The sequence below is a fragment of the Myotis brandtii genome, unplaced genomic scaffold, assembly GCF_000412655.1.
Source record: "Myotis brandtii unplaced genomic scaffold, ASM41265v1 scaffold440, whole genome shotgun sequence".
Taxonomy (NCBI): Eukaryota; Metazoa; Chordata; class Mammalia; order Chiroptera; family Vespertilionidae; genus Myotis; species Myotis brandtii.
This window is the reverse complement of record NW_005366834.1, coordinates 3,634,082-3,655,236: the sequence shown is the minus strand read 5'-3', so window position 1 is coordinate 3,655,236 and position 21,155 is coordinate 3,634,082. Positions and strand designations below refer to the sequence as shown.

Genomic DNA, 21,155 nt, shown 5'->3' with positions numbered 1-21,155 from the left:
ATTTTTTAAGTATAAACTTGCAAATTAGTTTTTCTCTTCTAAAAAGACTAGCGTTTACTTTTGGCCCAAACATTTTCTTTGATCTGGGAAGAATGAATACAATGGCCTACTTTAGTCACACAGATATATCATATAGAATCTTCCCACTGATGTGAGGGTAGCATTTTCTAACAAGACATTGTGGTTTGGCAAAGGTCAGCCTAAATACTGGCTAATATTAATCTTTAAAATTAGGTTGATTTTGTCCCTATGTATTTCATTTGAAAGTTTATAAAAGAACACAATACTTTTCTAGTAGTAATGTGGAAGCTACTCATGTGATTATGTCCCATGTATGTGGAATCCATGATTGAGGCTAAATGATCATAAGACTATCAGGAACCTCTAAGAAAAAAAAATAATGATCAGGAAAATTCTGTATCAAAACCAAGCGTAGACCCTGGGAGAATGGCATTAATTCATTCTAGAACACAGTTGATGGATGCTCTGGCTCTGCCAATCGAGTGCAAAGGGCATGCCTCCAGCAAAATAGCTGCAAGCATGTTGTGATTTAATAAAGCTGGAACAATATGGTCACAGCCTTTAAAGCCAGGAAGTTATCTAAATGATGTACACATTAAGGTGGTCATATAAATTGTCATCTAATGGGGATACTTTTGCATGTAAATATGGGTGCTGTTAATAATTTCACCCTAACATCAGGAGAAACGCTATACCTGAATGGATTATTGCTGAGAAAAAAACAGTTTTTTGTTTTGTTTGTTTGTTTGTTTGTTGTATCAGGAGGAGCAGCCCTGGCCCCGGAAAATCAGCAGAGACCTGCACTGCAAGGCCAGGCCGCACTGGGACAATGACATTGCTGTGCTCTGCCCTTCACTGTCTGCAGAAGCGGCTGCAAAGGGAAAGGTGCAAGCCACATGGGAAAGGACCGGACACCCTGCCCAAATGGCACATGGGACGCGTTTTCTAATCATCTCAAAAGAGCAAGTAAGAGTGACCTGATTTTGAAGCTCCGCATTATCGAAGTCTAGGACTTAATGGGGAGCAATTTGAATCCTATATTTTTCCTCTTGACAACATCCACTCTTCCTTCCTATATAAGCTTCTGCTTTAGTCATCCCCAAATTCGCAAGGTCCCTGCTCTTATGCATTTACTTATATACTATTTGTTCTTCTGAACTCTCACCCAGGAAGCTTAGTATATTGAGAGTGTACATAATTATTTTTCTGTAAGTAATAATTTCACTTCATTGAACTGGAATATTCCCCTATTTAGTTAATTATTAACTTAATAACTGCTCTGATTAAAAAAATTACTTAGTGATATGTACTCATAGCCGTTAATGAAGGCATCACTTTTGAAATATGAATGTGGCTATACTTCAGAACTGATTGAATAATAAATATTCAATAATTATTCTAAAGTATCTTCAGAACCCTATATGACAACTAAAGTTTGGTACTTAATCAAAGACTGCATGTGACAGAAAAAATCTAATCAGTGGAGGCAAAAACTAGAAATATACTTGACAAATTAATTAATAAGCCCATGTTTACACATATTAATAAAAATATACCCCAATGAACACTAGCATTCTAAAATATGAAATCTAGATTTCTTTCATGAAATGCACACTTATTAATTTTACATAAATTTCAAAGTTTATGTGTAATTGTTTATTGCAATAAAGATAAAGGAGGCAGACATCATACATAATAAATGTTTAAATCAACCAAGAAAAGAAAATTGGGGTATTTTAAATGTGTTTAAATTCTTTTTTTTACTATGCATATTAAAATGTATTTTATATTTAGTGTGCTATAAGACTCTGGTCTTGATTTTGTTCATTTGTTCACATGAATATATTTTGTTTAACCCAACTTCCCCAATACAGTGTAAAACCTGAATAAACTTGTTTCATCCTTGCTTTATGATAGGCATCACTGCACTCTCAACAAAGTGAACTTAATGAATTATAGTAATGATATTCCTACTTATTGTGACTATGTGTTCAAGATCATATGATACTGTTGTTCTGGTTATATGGATGTACTTAGATAAGGGAGCCAGAGATTGGGACATGGGCATGATGGGAGATTCTTGGCAATCTCAGGGTAACAGTGGAAATGGGAATCTGTGTCTTAACCCATAGAATATGATAGATTCCATATACATTTTTTTTCTTTTCTCAAGGAGTGAGATGTCCATTATGATGAAGCTTAAAAGAAAAAAAGGAAAGAGAGAGAGAGAAAGAGAGAGAGAGAGAGAGAGAGAGAGAGAGAGAGAGAGAGATTGACAGAAGAAAGTAAATTATTTCTAACTTTACTAAGAGAGAGAGAGAGAGAGAGAGAGAGAAAGGGGTCATGATTTGTCCACTGGCAAAGCAAGTCAGTTAATTGACAGAAGAAAGTAAATTATTTCTAACTTTACTCAGTCACTACATTATATGATGTTGCTTTCGTAAGTCAACACATGACATAGCATTGGGAGACAATTTTCCATCACCCCTTATGTTCCTGAAGGTCTTACACAGAAAGCAGTAAATGTCTTTTAAAAAAAAACCAACTATGTATACTTTTAAGAATGTTTTTACATATAGCAAAGCACCTTGAAAAGTTGAGATAGTGTCTTCATCCAAGGCAAAGGGTAGACATGCTTACTACCCAGTGAACCAGAGGTAATGTCTCCTTTCCCACCCAAGGGCAGGAATTATCGGAGTTCCTCTGCCATAATGCAGCCCACTGCATGGGCAGCATCTACCTGGGCCCATCCTTTTCGCCCTTATGGTGTGTGGAAACTGACTCAATTACACTGGTGTCATCTGCTTATTGTACTGTGAGTGACAGCGTCCCATTTCTCTGACCCAGGTATCTCATGTCTTCTTCCAGCACTCATGAAACTGTGAAAGACTAACAGTTCTCGATAGTTGACATAAGACAACATAAAAAAGCAATGGCATTCTTTAATAATGAGTGTGAGTATACATTGAGAGTCTTCTCTAAAGTGGTTACACTGATATATGTTATATAGGAAATGTCCTTTAGGCCATTTCTATGGGACATTTCAGGAGTAGAAAATGATTGCTTTCATACTAGTAATCTCATGTATTAGTCATATTGATTAACTATCAGTAGCAATCAAATATGTGGTACTTCATGAACAATGAAATACATACAGATGGTGCCTTCCATGACAGTTGTTTCACTTTTTCTCAGAGTCAAGAATGAGGTCTGTTTCTTACAAAATGTACCAAAAGAACCCACTCATATTTCAAGTGTAAGTTTGAGTCAGATAACCGTGTATATATCCAGAAAGTCAATGTTGCTGTAAGATATGAACATTGAATTTTTATTATTTAGGTCATTCTATATTCCCTACTTTTTTGTTACCTTTTCATACAGGTGACCTTTCCCATGGTACTTCTCTAATAATTCCATTAGGTTAAATCTCTTATCATCTGGTATAATATGCAGGTCATAGATTTTTGTCAATGTTAGCCTTTAGACAGCAACATTTCCAAGGAATCCAACTAATTCATAGAAAAGATTTCAGTAACACATGCACACACACACACACATGCACACACACACACACACACACACACACACACACACACACACACTGAACTGCAATGTGAGGTTTGTGACATATGTGCTTGAAATATTTCTGGTGAATATACAACCTGGATATGTGATATCACACTATATTATTAGTGTGTATTAGCATACTTGTGCTTCAGCACTTTTGTGTAGATAATTATTATAATACTTGGGATTTAAATCAAAGCCTCCTTACTCTTTATTCAACTGTTAAGTAACTATAGTCAAGCAAAATTAATAAATAATACCAAAATATTTTAGAAGAAAAAAGATTGAAATATATTAGATGTAGGGTAGAAAAACAGCAGGAGGAGGAAGAGGAGAAAAGAAGAAGGAGAAAAAGAAAAATAGTGCTCAAATATTTTTAATTATTTTTTTAATTTTATTGATATCAGAGAGAAAGGCAGAGGAGAGAGAGAGAGAGAAACATTAATGATGAGAGAGAATCATTGATCAGTTGCCTTCTGCACACTCCCTACTGGGGAATGAGCCTGAAACCCAGGCATGTTCCCTTGATGGGAACAGAATTTGGGACCCTTCAGTCTGCAGGCCGATGCTCTATCCACTGAGCCAAACCAGCCAGGGCGAGTGCTCAAATCATGCTGGCCATGTTATGTTTGAAATGCTGGCTTCAGTAATTCATATACTGACTTAAAGATAGTTAAATTTTATTCAAGGCCCTGCCAATTCAATTAAAGTAAACACATTAAAGCTTTATGGCATAGCTATTATAAAGTAAGCATGCCAAAAGCAGAAAATAAATTGTAAAGGAGAGAGAACTAGAATACAGTGGGCATTTACGATTTGAAAAGTATTATCTTGTATTATTTAGTTGTTCAAGTTCCATTTCAAGCAATTTTCCTTTTATACATATTGCTATCTAGTCATATCAAAGATGATTATTTCAAAGACACACTGATGATTGAGAGAAACTATAAAACTCAGGGATATGTTTAAGAACCAAGGTGTGCATTAAAATATCAGGCTTATCTAATGGTTTCTTCTGATGTTTTGCTGCAGAAAGAGCAGGTAGCTAAAGATGCTTTGATCAGCAGCCAGGTCAATACATTTGGCATTGGAAGGATTAGAAGACCTTGATATAGGGCACTTGAATATACTGCAAAGGTTCTCAGATATGTAAGTGAGGCAGGAGTCAAGAGGATGAGTAAAGTTTTAAATCTGTATGAAGACTGAGTTGGTATAATGAACCTTGAATATCAAATGAATAGGAATTACTCTGATATTGAATGTTCACACTGTAGGAATAAATTGAACATGAAAACTACATTATGAGCTTTTCTTAAAGCTACGTGACTCACCAAATAGATGGATATGTAGATAGATAGACAATAGTTGAGCCATGAAAATACCTCTAAATGTGTCAGTATAACTTTATAACATAATTTGCATTTTTATTGGGTGCAATGGGTTATATAGGAGTCAGATTTTTGCCCTAATAATGTGTTAGTTTAGAAGACATTTCAGATAGACAAATTATTTTTGTATTGCAATTAGAGCTATTTTAATAAGCTATCATACTATCTTTATTTTTCCTTTTCTCTCTTATTCTTTTTACTAATCCAAAACCAAATTCTTCATATAATTATTAAAAAAATATTTCCACTGCCTTGACTTTCATATATATAAAAGCATATATTTTTGCTGCTAAATCTCTGTGGAAACTTAGTATTTGTAGTTCCACCCTGGTTTGTCGTAGACTTCCCCTTTTTTGTATCCTTCTCTCTATTCCATCACACTGGCCCCATAATTCTGCAATAATGAATTAATACAATCATCTACTCCTTTTTCTTCTGTCTTACACTCTTTATGGTAAAAAAAAGAACTAACGCATTGCTGTTAATTCCACCACCTGAAAAATCTTTAAAAAGTAATTTTACTTAAATCCTAAGAATCAACCATCACTTCTTCCTTCCACAAATTGGCCATCTCATCTTCATCAGCACCTGACTGGGTCTATTATTTCTGTGAAAGTTAATTGTATGTGTTAATTTAGCTGGGTCAAGGTGCCCAGATAAACATTATTCTGGATGTCACTGTGAAAGTGTTCTTTTTAAAAAAAAAAAATGAAATTAACATTTAAATTGTTGGACTTTGAGTAAAACAGATTACCCAGCACAAGGGAGGTGGCCTCACCCAATTAGCTGAAAACCTTAATAAAATAATTATGGGCCTCTCCCAACCAATAAGGAAGCTACCAGCAGAAGAACTTTCAGTTCAAACTACAGCTCTTTCTGGGTCCCTGCCTGTCTTCCTATCCTGAAGATTTTGGACTTTCATGTCCACAATAACATGAGACAACTATACTTAAAATAAATAAATATATAAACATAAAATTATAGGTATATCCTATTTATTTTGATTTTCTGGCGAACCCCAACTGATAAAAATTTTGGTACTAGGAATGGTTATAGAGACACAAAATCTTATGAATGAGTTTTCTTAATTGATTCTGTGGTTTCTGCAACTGACTCTCTAATCTAATTAGGCTCAAATGTACTAATGATTCTGTTTCCAGTAGTTAAAAAGTGCCCATCAGCAGATGAGTGGATTAAAAACTGTGGTACATCTACACAATGGAATACTACACTACTATAAAAAAGAAGAGACTTTTACCATTTGCAACAGCATGGATGGAACTGGAGAGCATTATGCTAAGTGAAATAAGCCAGCCGGAGAAAGATAAATATCACATGATCTCACTTTATGTGGGATATAATGATCAACATAAACTGATGAACAAAAATGGATCCAGAGACAAGGTGGCACTGAGCAGACTGTCCAACCTTGGGGAGAAGGCAGGGGAGGGAGGATTAGAGATCAGCCAAAGGACTTGTATGCATGCATTTTAGCATGACCAATGGACACAGACACTAGGGCAGTGGAGGCTTGTCCTCAAGGGTGGGAGTGGTGGGGGAGGGGTGTTAATCCAGGGGAAAAAAAGGAGACATGTAATACTTTCAACAATAAAAGTTGTTGGATTTTCTTAAAAACAAACAAACAAAAGAAAACAAAACAAACCCAACAATGCTGGTAGCCCGCAGTGTGGTCAAGCAACAGAGATATACAAAATGTCACAATTGCATACTCCTAATTAAACACTTATAAGAGTTAAGAATCTGGGTGATCATTTATATCAGTGGTTCCCAAACTTATTTGGCCTACCGCCCCCTTTCCAGAAAAAATATTACTCAGCGCCCCCTGGAAATTAATTTTTTTTTAATTTTAATAGCAATTAAACAGAAAGATATATGTATTAATGTTTCTACCTTTTTCGTAAAATATAGTAAACAAAGGTGTAAATTAGAAACATTGAAGTTTGAAATTATGAAACTATTTATTGAACTCAGAATAGAAAGGTAATACAAAAAAAGTTAAAACAAATGCACCTGTGGCCATCACCGCCCCCCTGGATCGCTGCAGCGCCCACCAGGGGCGATAGCGCCCACTTTGGGAATCACTGATTTATATGATACGTTTTTGTCAAACTCATGATTATAATCATATGGCTGGTAGTGCCTAGTGTCCCTACATGCCTTAGTTTGTTTGAGCTGCTATAACAAAATACAATAGAGCCAGTCCTATATATAAACAACAGAAATTTACTTTTCACTGTTCTGGAAGCTGACAGTCTAAGACCAGAGTGTCCGAATGATCTGATATTGGCTGTCTTTGGAATTGCAGGTTCTGGCTGTGTCTTCACAAGGTAGGAGGAGCTGGGGAACTCAGTGTATCTGGTTTATAAAGGCACTAGTACCATTCATGAGACCCGATCTTGTGTACCTTTTAAAGGCCCTGCTTCTTAAGATCCCTACCTTACACATTAGAATTTCAACAAATGAATTTGGGGAGACACAACTTTCAGATCATAGCACTGGACAAAGGGTGAAAAGAAACACATATACTCAGGGATTTGAATTCCCAATTCAAGTGCCACAAAAATAACCTGACAACCTCTATGCCATAGAACTGAGATTGCTGAAAACAAGCACAGCATCTCATCCTGTGAGTCACTGAATTACAATGCAAATTGTCTACTTTTAAAGTGAATGCATTGATGGTGAAGGAATGGCGTCCTGAAAGTTGGAATGCAGATGTATGGGAAGACCATGATGAAGATGGGGACATTGAAATCATAAATTCTGACGAGTCTTATTGGCCAGCAAAGCTGCCTCTCCAACAGCATCTGAGGAAATTATCCCTGAATGCCTCAGGGCCTCCCTTGAGTCAACAGTCATAGAAGACTCTACTGATTCATCATGAATCCATCCTTACCCGTCCTCTTTACTCTAGATCTATAAATGCACTCAAATCTCAGGAGTCCCTGAAAGGTGACTACAAAGTGTAGCCCACAAGGAAATGCATCACACACCAAAATAATGACTTGCTTTTTCTAATTAATACAGAGAGAAATCCAAAATACACATGTGAGAATAGATATCAAAAGTGTGAGCTCGCCCTAACTGGTCTGGCTCAGTGGAGAGAGTGTTGGTCTGTGGACTGAAGGGTCCCAGGTTCGATTTTGGTCAAGGGCATGTACCTTGGTTGTGGGCACATTTCCAGTAGGGGGTGTGCAGGAGGCACCTGATTAATGTTCTCTCTCATCAATGTTTCTAACTCTTTATTCCTCTCCCTTTCTCTCTGTAAAAAATCAATAAAATATATATTTTTTAAAAAGTGTGAGCTATTGAATGAAGAAACATAAAGTTGGATCAGATTGGACTTATTGATGTGGGCCAATTAAGCAAATATCCCGCATCTAATGTTGCATTTAATTCTGTAGTTAATACTGCAGCTTCGGGGTTAGGAAGTGATTCAACAGTATGTTTGGCTGAAACATGGAGCAAAAGGTTGCCCACAGTGAATAAATTTGAAATTCCAGACCTGCCTTGGCTTATTGCAGAGGAAGGAATTGCAAAGCTTAGGGAAATTGGAACACTAACAAATTTGTCATTTAAGACCCACTCACGCACTCTGGAGGTGCCAGAGGACACATCTTTCACCATGACTTGGAGAAGCAAGCTTGGAAGGGGAGCTCCTACATCTTTGAAGAGCTCTGTGATGGCTTTTCTCTGCAGGCCAGGACCAGCGAGAACTGCTCCCATGGAATTGGGAAATCTACATGCAACCGGAATAATTGGATCCTGAGGTGACAGGGATGGGGTGGCAGCATTCAATGGTCAAAGGCAAAGTGGGTATGGCTGCTATAATGGACAGCAGAGATAAAGCAGCTTTCTGAATACTGGGACACGCTGAGACCTATGGTACTGGCATTGTTCCTAGAAGTGAAATTGATAGGAAGACTATGAAATGCTTACTTGACCTGTATCAGCAAAAAGTTCTAGTAAACACAAGTTTAGCCCGAATCATAAAAACAGAGAGTTACAGCCCCGCAATCAATTCCCAGACTCAAGTTATAGACCCAGAATCCCTTGAATGGAAAAAGGCCTGGTCTCCTTGAGGAAGGGACTCATTACACTATAAATTATAAAAAAATGTTACAGTTAATCTTTCTTCCAGCTTTCCCAGGAAGATTTTACTAGGGTTACTGTGCATGGGGGAAATGAAAAAAATCAGACCTTTATGGAACTACTGGGCACTGGCTCTGAACTGACACTAATTCCAGAAGATGCCAAAGTCACTGTTGGTCCACCAGTCAGAGTAGGGGCTGAAGGACGCCAGGCTTCAGTGGATTTTAGCTCTGGTACATCTCTCAGTGGGCCCAACATATCCGCAAATCCGAACTATAATTGTTTTCCCAGCTCTGGAATACATAGTTGGAATACATTGGAACAAATATACTCCATAATTGTGTGTATATACTTCTATGTATATACACACATATATGTATAATATATATAGTTCATAATTAGAATAGCTATACTAAGTTTATCTGTAATGATTCCTTGAGTCTCCAGCCTACCAGCCTATTCTGCAGATTTTGGACTTGCATCTACACAGTCATATGTGACAAATTCCTTAAATAATGTCTCTCCCCTTATCTCTCTCTCTCTCTCTCTCTCTCTCTCTCTCTCTCTCTCTCTCTCTTTCCCTACACACACACACACACACACACACACACACACACACTATTGGTTTTGTTTCTCTGAAAAACACCAGCTAATAGAGTATCTGTCACATCACACCTGGCATATCATAGATCAATCTCTTTCATTTACACTTTTAAAATGTATTCACTGTTCCCATCACTTTCTCCCTCCTTTGAGCTCTAGAGAAAACCATGAAAGTCAATTGGATGAAGGTCACCTCTGACTCACTAACTGCCCAAACCAGTACAGGCTTTTCAGTCGTTACTTAATTTGACTTGTGAAGTTTGACATTATTTGTCATTTCTTATTCTTAAAGCTTTCTTTTAATTTATTATCCATGAAAGTATCTAATTCTTCTTTATCTGCTTTGCAGCTGAAAATCCGAGTTCTCACATATTCTCTGTCATTTTTTCCAGGGTGTGTTACCCATTTATGCGATTTTGACTTCCATCTATACACCTATTATTCCTACATCTCTATGTCTACTGCCACAGTTTGGTCTTCTTGAAAGGATGTCAACATTAACATTTCTTCCCTTTAAACATAACAATTGCTGAGGCTAATGTCCACTAAGCTGCTCAGAACCCTCCCACCCCCATAACTTTCTACATGAATAAATTATTTTATATTTGAACCTAGGGAAATCAAATTTTTCTCTCATTAAATAAAGCTCAGATGATGGGAAGTATACAAAGTAATGTTTTCCATAGATGCTCTAATTGCAAAGAATCAAAGCGAAATTTGAGGCTCAATTATAGCAGTTTGGCTGATTATTGTGCTTAGTTTTTTTGCACTTGCTTTTTCCTTTAGCTCTGTATACTATATTATTTATAATACTGTACTTTTCTACAAACTGTCTCAAAGCCTTTCTAGAAAGAGCAAGAGCATAAATATATTTATATATGTTTACACACATATAATGGCTTAAATCGGTCCCCATGTTATCATATTACTATTCCCACATCTAGAATCATCAAGACAGAGTTAATTAAACTTTAACCATTTTCCATGTGGAAAGAAGATTTTGGCAACTGTTGTTTCATTTACATTAGAAACTCACAATGCCTCAGAACCCTGGGTTCATATTACAACTTACAGATGTGGGGCCATCTGCCTGTGAAAATGTCTTAATTTAATAATAGGCTCAAAGTCATACCTCTTTCTTTTTAATCTATTTATAAATACTAACTAATCTTGTAAATGAGTTGGATGAGTTCCATTCTATCATAGCAATTACAAAGGTAGAATTCTGGAATACCAAACAAAACTTGCATAAGCAACTCCTAGCTCCATTTTACTTACGTCCATTAGGAGGTGAAATGCTACTCTATTTAGGACAGACTAGAAGTCGTTTCATTAATTTTTCAACAGAATGTCCATTTTCTCACCTCAAAATTGAGCATCTAAAGGCTACTGAACTGCTTTAATCCAAACCAGAGCTTCCCTTTTCATCAGACCTGCACCAGGAACCTCTGTTCCCTGTCTATCTTCTGTCATCAGCACAGTTGGGATAACTGACACCCATGAGGCCGTTTTAGAGCTGTGCTACCCTTTCATTTGTCTTGGATTTCAAAATGCAACCCTTAGATTAAATTAACAAGTTTACCAGCACAATATGAACCTATCTCACCCTAAAAATGTTTTAGTGATTATTATATTCCACGATGATTGTAGGGAGAAAGAGTATAAGTAGAAACAATGCGCAGTAGCACCAGGGGAATTCCATGTTTTGGAGTACTTTTCTCAAGGTTTTCTAAGACTGTTCTTGTGCCCAGGTTTACTTGTGGACAGTGATGCCATCGGGGTGTGGTGCCGAGGGCTGGCCGGGACTTGCTTGGGCCTTGGTGTCCATTTCTCCTATCAGTGTCCGTTAAGGCTCTCTCTGGCTTCCTGCTCAATTTTGGAGGTCACCAGATACCCTGTGGAGCACCAGGACTGGCCCTAAGGAGTTGTCCTAAGGCAGCGGTTCTCAACCTGCGGGTCGTGACCCCTTTGGGGGTCGAACGACCCTTTCACAGGGCTCGCCTAAGACCATCGGAAAACACATATATAATTACATATTGTTTTTGTGATTAATCACTATGCTTTAATTATATTCAATTTGTAACGATGAAATTGGGGGTCACCCCAACTGTATTAAAGGGTCGCGGCATTAGGAAGGTTGAGAACCACTGTCCTAGGGTCACATGCCCAGGCCCTGATTCCTAGTAGGTGGGAATCCTGTCAAGGACATTGCTCCTGCTTAATGGCCCTGAAGATTTTTGGCAAGATTATAAGAAACTGCCGAAACCGGTTTGGCTCAGTGGATAGAGCATCGGCCTGCGGACTGAAAGGTCCCAGGTTCGATTCCGGTCAAGGGCATGTACCTTGGTTGCGGGCACATCCCCAGTAGGAGGTGTGCAGGAGGCAGCTGATCGATGTTTCTCTCTCATCGATGTTTCTAACTCTCTATCTCTCTCCCTTCCTCTCTGTAAAAAATCAATAAAATATATTTTTAAAAAAAAAGATTATAAGAAACTGAATTTCCAGCATGGTACTCAAAGACTGATTTGATGTGACTAGATTTTATATGTACAGAGGTGTCCCACAGGAAATACTCGTCTGGGAGCTCATATGCCTCGGGCAGCCTTGGCTGTATCTTCATTGCTAACAAAGGTTTCTATTTAAGGACTTTCTGTACCATCTTATTCAATATTCTTTGAATACCTTTTCAAAAAATTTCTAAAAATGTACTGCAAGATATTAAGATCTTGAATGGATTTTCTTCTTTGACCTGACATTGAAATCATAAGACTCATTATGTTTATCATTAGTTTAGGATTCCAGAAAGTTCAGAGAACTTTAATGTTCAAGAGACATGCTCTCCTATATATCAACTACTAATACCCCTCTTACTATGGCTTCCCTTTACTGTCCTTGGACTTGCTTTAAACTCTCTTTATGCATATCTATTTTTTTTCTTTTGTTCAGACCATGGCAAAATCTTTTAGAAAATTTAAAATCAGAATAAAATAAAATATTTACTGTTCCAGAAAAAAAAAGTTTTCTAGTGCCATTGATAAGTTCTATCTATTCTAGACATAGGTAAAAAATATTTTATATAAGGAAAATAACAGTTAAGCTTAAATGTGCTGAAACAGACATTTTCCATCAACTATTTTGTGGTGAAGAAATGTCCATAAACTTCTAATATGACTAGAAAATTGTGTGCTGTGCTGAAGATCAATGTGTACGTATTTGGGTTCCAACATTTTTTTTTCACCTGACCGTAAATAGCTTCACAAATAGCTTGCAAAGCATATAATAAAGAAGTTATTTATAAAGCATAAGCAAGCCAAGTCAAATACTTCAGAACCACAATTCTAATTATATGTCATGTTTTTAAGGTGAAGAGGAAGAAAGATGTCTTGGTCATTCAAGGATACCAACAGCAGTTTAGAATATTTATACCTGGTGATTTTTTTCCTTTTTTCTTTCAGGGGTAAACAATTTCAGAATGTCTTTGATGTGCTATAATAGCACCTTTTTAAAGACTTTTATATATTTCAACTTTATATTTAGCGAAGAATGTAAAAAAGAAAAAAAATATGTTAACCAGGGATAATCAAAGTAAAGAAAGATTAAATTATATTCCCAAAAGCTTACCCGGGTCACTGAGTCAGGAAGAAAAAAAAACAGGTTTCTTGAATTTCATTTCCAGTGTTCAAGTCACTGGTTTGTTCCAACTCCTGCGCCAAACATCCACACACAATACACAACGCATAAGACCCCTTGCTATCAAGCGGTTGTCAAAAGAAACAGGCCATTACCTTTCCCACGTACTGAGGTTCGGAGCCCATGTATTCTTCCAGCACAAAGAACTGATTCCATACCCAGCCACGTTTAACTCGTTGGAAATGCAGCTGCCGCCCTGGCAGGTGGATAACATTCTCTCTTGGCTCCGTGGCTAAAGTTTGCTGTAGCTGCGGTGGAAGTGGTGTTAGGAGACCTCCATCAAACAGGACCCAGAGAAGCAGGGATAGGCAGTTCCTTGTAAGCATTGGCAAAGGCGTTCCTACAGCAGGGTAGTCAAAACTCCAGCACTTAATGTGGAATTGTGGAATCCAGGTTTGAGGTGTCTGTGGCCTCCCCCTCTTAGCTTTCTGTTTTATTGCAGAAATGATAATGCAGGCATTAATCCTTTTGATGAAACGGCTTCAGCAGTATTATATTCCATCTAAAGGGACCTATAAAACAGATTAACAGAGATATATTAAATTGCTAGAATCGCATGATAGTCATCAAAACTCTCATTATATCTGGCAACATTTGAAGAAACAGAGAGGTCTTTTAAAAAATATATTGATAAATGGTCATTGCTATTCAACCTGTTAATTTTGTGAAACTAAGCTTTTTACAGACTGGAAAAGTATTAGTTACAATGGAGCAAAAGGTGTATCATGAACAGAAGCAATATTTTGTTTAATTCAATAATAATTTTAAAGATAAAACAGGGATCACTGTTTTTAAAGGGAACCAAGGATAAGGTTTTGCAATCTCAGCATGGTGGACATTTTGGGGTGGATGATTCTTTGCTGCTGGGAGCTACCTTGTCCATTTTATGATATTTTTGAAGCATCTCATTTCCTCTGGTCAACAGATAACAAAGTAGCATCCTCCCCACACCCTGTGTGACACACAAAACTATCTATAGACACTATCAAATATCCCCTGGAAAGAACAAAACGGGCCAAGATTGAGAACCACAGATTTGCAGAATAAGAAAAAAAGCAGACAATTTTTAAAAAGCAAAAAGTTCCCTAGTGGATAGTACAAAGAATAAGACCATTCAGGAAAACAAACAAACGAAAACAAGATAAATTACTAAATGTAACAGTAAATGATCGTAATAAAATATAAACTATTACTAAACTGTCAGATGGCTTTACAAGCTTTAAGTTTTAAAAAAAAAAATGCTCTCTAGCCTTGAATACCAGAAACCCTAGCTATGTGGAAATTATTTTGTAGAGTTTGTCCAGCTCAGAGCAATTTTGGATCCCTACCAGATGGACAACCTCTACTCTGCATGTAGGTAAAATGAGCTTTAAATTTCTCTTTACAACAAACATTTCCCCCCATTCATTTATTTAAGGTTTACTGAGTATCTACAATATACTAGGTCAGTGATGGCGAACCTATGACACGCGTGTCAGAGGTGACACGCAAACTCATTTTTTTGGTTGATTTTTCTTTGTTAAAGGGCATTTAAATATATAAAATAAATATCCAAAATATAAGTCTTTGTTTTACTATGGTTGCAAATATCTAAAAATTTCTATATGTGATACAGTACCAGAGTTAAGTTAGGGTTTTTCAAAATGCTGACACGCCGAGCTCAAAAGGTTCACCATCACTGTACTAGGTCATTTGTTATACAGTAGAGAAGAAAACAGAGATAATACTTGCCTCTCTTAAATCAAGAAACAGCAAACAAATTAACAGTTACCAAATTAACAAAATTGGGTAAATGTACCAATGCTGTAAAAATAGGCAAGCAGAATATCCTGATGGCAAAACTTAAGTTAGCAAATTCAATTTGGTAAAAGCCTGAGATATGTGACAATTATACTAACAGCTACAGGAATAGGGGCATCCCTGTATTTTGCAAGCAAGCCGGAAAGACATGGCTTGATTCAGGGTGAATTTATACTTGGCATTAGAGGCACAGTGTCCACAGCCTATGAGGTTTTCAAGAGCCAGAAATGTTGGAGGCCGGAAATTACATATAATACTTCCAAAATAAGAGAGCTAAAATCAAAATCAATGCCTGTTTAATTAAATGTTTATAAAGAATGGCATTTTGTCCACCTGTCAATTCAGTTCAATACTTATTCAGTTACATATAATATAATAAAAAGTACAATGCACTCTTCACAAATATTGAAATATCAACATTTAACGTGGAAGCAATTCCCCATGCTTGAGATAAGATGTGAGATGAAGTGTTTTACTCTAAAAGCATTCTATAAGGACACTCCAAAATAGGGTATGGCATTTTTTAATAATCTGAAGGGATGAGACTTTTAGACAGAAACATAAATAGTATATATCTTATCGCATCTTTTCATTCTGGAACATTAATGTTCATAAAAAGTTAACTTCAACCTATATTGTCCAATATGGTAACCACTACCTATGTGTGGCTATTTGGTTGAAATTTGGCAATTTGAGATTGCGACATGCTCTGCTTTTAAACTGTATACCAAAATTCAAAGACAGTACGACAATTAAGAATTTAAAATAGCTCATTATTCATTTCTATATTTATTATTGTTGACACACTAATATTATCTTAAATAAATATAAGCTGTGATATTAATTTTATCTCTTTTTACTTTTTAATGTGTTTACTAGAAAATTAAAATTGTATATGCAGCTCACATTTGTGGTTTGCATTATTTCCTGTTGGACAGCACGGATTTAAACAATAGAGTTTAAATTGCAGGCTGTGATTTCTACTTAAGTCATTTATTCTTAGCATTTGAAATGAAATTTCAAACGTGAACTGTATCATGCCTGTGTAACGATATATTTAAGAGGTTAGAGAATGTTTGCAACTGTTTTCAATAAGCCTGTGTAAGTCCAGTGCTCACATTTCCCTCATCTGTTTTCAAGTTTAAATTGCTAACAAGGACATCCAATATGTTTTAATTTCTTGAACGTTCAGCGTCTTCTATGATTCTTCCTATACTCATGCAGTCCTCGCTCAGGCGTGCTCAGACACATGGGAAGGTAAACACCGATAGAGAAGATGAAGGGTAAGACCTCTACCTTCCAAAACCTAGTCTAGTACATGGAGCACATTAGATTGTATTTCTACCTTTCTATTCCATGAAAATTTTCTCCTCCACTTTTTTAGAAGGTGTGAAGTATCAAATTTTAAAGAGCAAGAACACCTAAGGTTATTTCCCTAAATAGGAGTCTTTTTATGTTATAGTAGAGATTTTTGATGTTGGACATCTGGCTATTTTCATCATCACTGTCACCACTTTGATTCCAGCTGCCCTTTCCCCTTTGGAGCCAAAGGTATCTAAAATCTGAGTTTAATTCCCTACTAGAGCAATCTTCTAGAAATCCTAAACTACCCATGGCATTTCCCACCTGTTATGCTAGAAAGTGTGTCTGCAATGTGAGGGGATTGACTTATAAATGATTGATAAGTAGACAAGAATCTATAATAATAAATGCATAATATGCTAATTAGACCGGACATTTTCCCGGACATCCTTCTGGACAACCTTCTGGATGAAGCTGGGGCTGCGAGGGAAGCCCGGGTCCCAGGTGCCTGCCAGCAGCTGGAAGCCCAGGTCCCAGGTGCCAGAGGGAAGCTGGTGCCAGCAGCTGGGGGAAGGCAGGCCTATTCTTGCACAAATTTCATGCATTGGGCCTCTAGTTTGAATATAACACAGAAAGTATGTTGTTTCCTAAGCTAATTTCCCAGCACATTAAATATTTACATCATGAAAAGCGGAAGCTACACACAAAATACTGTAATTAAGGCTCAAGTTAACTGGAGCCATGGAGGAGCACAGCATGGAACACGATTCCCAGTTCCCTCACACACACATTCTGCTCTCTCCCTTTGGCTCTTGTTGGACACACTCTACCTTGGCGTGCTGTGTTCTCTACATTGTGTGTGTGTACACTTCCCTCTTCTTCTTTCTCTTATCCCTGCCACCAAATCACTTTTACCATGTTCCTTAAAATAGAATCAAATATTTACAGAAATATTTATTAGTGCTTTATTCTTGTATGCTCAGTACCCGTGCAACTGCTCTGTGAAGGAGATGCTCTCATTATACCCATTTTACAGATAAAACAGGAACAGAGCAGTTAAAGGACTTGAACATGGTCCAACCTTGAACACCTAGAGGCAGCTTTGAATTGGGGCAGTCTGCTCGGGAGCCCATCCTCTTGCATGCTGTCCTAGGCTGCCCTGTATTAATGAATGCATAAACAGAAGAAAGCATCAAGGCTTTCAAATCCTAGCAAGACAAGCAATATGAGTTTAAAGACTTGAGTTACAATATCTGTTTCCCAAAGCTAAGTAGGTGTTTCAATACTAAGCAGCTTAATTTTTCTTAGACTCATTTAGATCTTGTGTAGAATTAGAGGATCTAATCTATCAGGTCAATATAGTTCCTCTGAAGTCAGGGTACTCAGGACTCCCAGCACTCAACTACCAGGATATAAAAAGAGACACATAATTCTAGGCAGAGGTGGAAAAAACACCTAAAACCAGTAAGTGACACGGCCAGGATGTTAACAGGATTGGATGGTGGCTGCAAAGAGACTGCACAGCAGCCGAGCTAATCCACCCAGCAAGGTGCTGGGCAGGCCAGGGGACCTGGCATAGGTGCTGCACACAGAGGAAGGTGAGTGGTGTCCAGCTGTGCAGGCTTCTTGCAGTTCCTTTGGACTGGGGCTGCCGGGCAGGGGTCAGTCAGGTGAGAAGGCGGCTGGCTGGTGAGACCTCCTTGACAACCCTGGATCTGGGAGTCACTTCCAGCCTTGGTATGCACAAGTCATAATAAAATGCATGAATAAAAAGATGGGCTCTAAAACAAGACAGATCTGAGGAATCATTTCGAATGAAGTCACAGCATTGTTTTATGCTCAGTACTAAAATCTGTTAAGCAGCATTTGAATTGTGGAGACACAATCAACAATGCTATGTCTGTGGAGCTATATGCGAGATAAAATAGAACACTTCATATTTCATCACAAATAGAAAGTGTGTGTGTGTGTGTTTTGTAACTCGTGTTATTGCACTAGATCCTAAAATCCCTTCCAAGACTGTAGCACTGCAGTCCCTCTGGGAACAGATGAACAGAGATTATTTCCAGCACAGGACACTGCTCCCAGAAGATCCCAGCCTCCAGCCAGGTTTCAGCGGGAGCTTTGAAAGGGTTGTATCACAGCAAAAGAAATGCAAGGAGACTGAGGACTCTTATTCTTAAGCGAAAGGGAAACAACTCCCCCAGGCCCGAAACGCAGCCTGACTTACAAGAAAAAAGCTATAAAACTGCCAACCTGGGTCCACTTGCCCAGCACCAACAGTGTTGTTATCAGAGCAAGAATAGCAGACTGTTCTGGGGTGTCAGCACCCCCGGGAAACATGGGAACCTTAAAGAAGACATATTTGATACCAAGACCATCATCAGGGCTGTGTTTTATTCCATACATTGGGTTTGGGATATAGTGCTTAAAAATGTATATCTGTCTATTATTCCTAAAATTTTGTAGAGGCGAGGTGGCTTGCCGAAGACTTTTCAAATCTGAGTCTCTGGAGTTAAATATTCCTTTTAGCAGAAGGGCAATTTTTTTCATATATCAAAGCAGGGGATACTTGGGTGTGAAATAGCCAGTGACAGCTTTCCTGCTAAGTGTGCCCAAAGCTAAGAGATATAAAAAGGCTGTGGTTGCTGTCGGTATTTATATAGTTTTGGGTGTGTTTGCTTTTAAGAACAACTTCTGATGAAAAAAAATCTTATTTCATGTAAATTACAAGCAAGGTCTGCCTTTGTTAGATGTTTTCTTAGGCTGACAGATGCGTTAATTATTACAAATGGTCCCCTGTGAAGGGCAACATTCCAAGGCTGCCTGTGTATTGGAGAACTCTTTCATGGTGACTATGCCTCTGGCCCAGCTGTAATGTTTAATGTCAATGTAAAAAAGAAAAAAAAAAGATTTACATTCCCCCCTCTTCTCTCAAGTGAAAAAAAGATATTTTAATTTGAAATAATGTCATGGGAAAAAAAGATATTTTAATTTGAAATAATGTAGAGAGAGGCCTTCTTTTTTCATATTATGAAAATAGAGTAAAATAATATATGTAATCCAAAAATTATTAAAATGTCAATCATAAACTTTATACCTCACTTTACAGAAATGTTTACCTTCTACACATACAATTTACAAGTGATTTAACTACATTTTAAATTTTCTGCTTCATATTGTATAAGTGCATTATCTTCACGAATCATCTAAAGATTCATGTGATAATTTAAGAATTTTATTCCTAGAAAAACTATCTGAAGGTTTTAACAGATATTGTGATGTGACATGTTTAACCTTCAGAAATGAAAGCAGTTCTTGGAATGCCTTTGGGATGAACAAACATTCCTACTAAACCCCACTTGGTCTTAGTAAACTCACATCAAAATAAAACTTTGCTATCTCTGTGGTTCAGCAAAACCCTAACCCCAACTCTTTATTTTATAAATTTGACACTGAGAAGTAGAAAGAGCAAACCAATTTCTGTTGCCCCTTAGGAGTAAAACAAAGATGCCAAAAGTGATGATTAGCCCTAACTGGTTTGGCTCAGTGGATAGAGCTTCCACCTGCGGACTGAAGGGTCCCAGGTTCAATTCCGGTCAAGGGCATGTACCTTAGTTGCGGGCACATCCCCAGTGGGGGGTGTGCAGGAGGCAGCTGATCGATGTTTCTCTCTCATCGATGTTTCTAACTCTCTAGCCCTCTCCCTTCCTCTCTGTAAAAATCAATAAAATATATTTTTTAAAAAAGTGATAATTACTCTATGGTCTTAATTTGTGGAGTTCACTGACTCTTACTCTCTGATTTGTCCTGATCCTACTCTCTAATGCACACATATATACATAAATACATGTATAATAGCATATATTACATGTATAATAGTATATATCGTAGAGAGAGGTCTAGTATATATTATACATGTATCATACATATATAACATGGGACATCTTTCCAGTAAATGATGACAAGGGACACAGACAAGAGATTTGAGAGCACATTCGCTCTCACGGTAGGAGTTTGACTACATTGTTAGAACACCCTTGATATGGAATTTTACCTTTTTGATCTTTCTCAGAAAAACGCATAACACCAGTCTAATCATCAGAAAAGCATTACACAAGTCCCAACTGAGTGACATTCTGTAAAATACCTGAGCAGTAGTCTTGAAAACTGTGAATGTCATCAAAAACAAGAAAAATCTGAAAAGCTGTCACAGCTAAGGGGAGCCTAAGAAAACATGACAAATTAAATGTGATGGATGAGATCCTGGAACAAAAAAAAGGAACATTAAGTCTAAGGAGATGTGAATAAAGTATGGATTTTAGTTAACAATAATGTATCAACATTGATTATTTAATTGTAACAAATGTATAATATTAACGTAAGATATTAAGTATAGGGTTGGCTGGGTACAAGGTACTATGAATCCTCTGTACTATCTTTTCAATTTTTTCTGTAAATCTAAACCTGTTCAAAAAGTAAAGTTTATTTAAGAAAAAGAAAAGGAATACATAGGATTTGTAGGGAGGATTTATTATTATTTTTTAAAATAAATCTTTATTGTTGAAAGTATTACATATATTCCTTTTTTCCCCATTGATCTCTTCTAGCCAGACCCAGGCCTTCACCACCCTATTGTCTGTGTTCATGGGTTATGCATATATGCATACA

At 37.2% G+C, this 21,155-nt stretch overlaps 1 protein-coding gene across 1 annotated transcript in view; it reads right to left on the bottom strand.

The window, feature by feature from the left end:
* Window positions 1-21,155, bottom strand: part of CDH12 (cadherin 12, type 2 (N-cadherin 2)) — a 277,650-nt gene that overhangs the window by 160,621 nt on the left and 95,874 nt on the right. Inside the window, 1 exon segment of the mRNA XM_014546325.1 lies at window positions 13,478-13,894. Within this exon segment, the coding sequence (XP_014401811.1) occupies window positions 13,478-13,708 (231 nt within the window). The 5' untranslated portion in view covers window positions 13,709-13,894.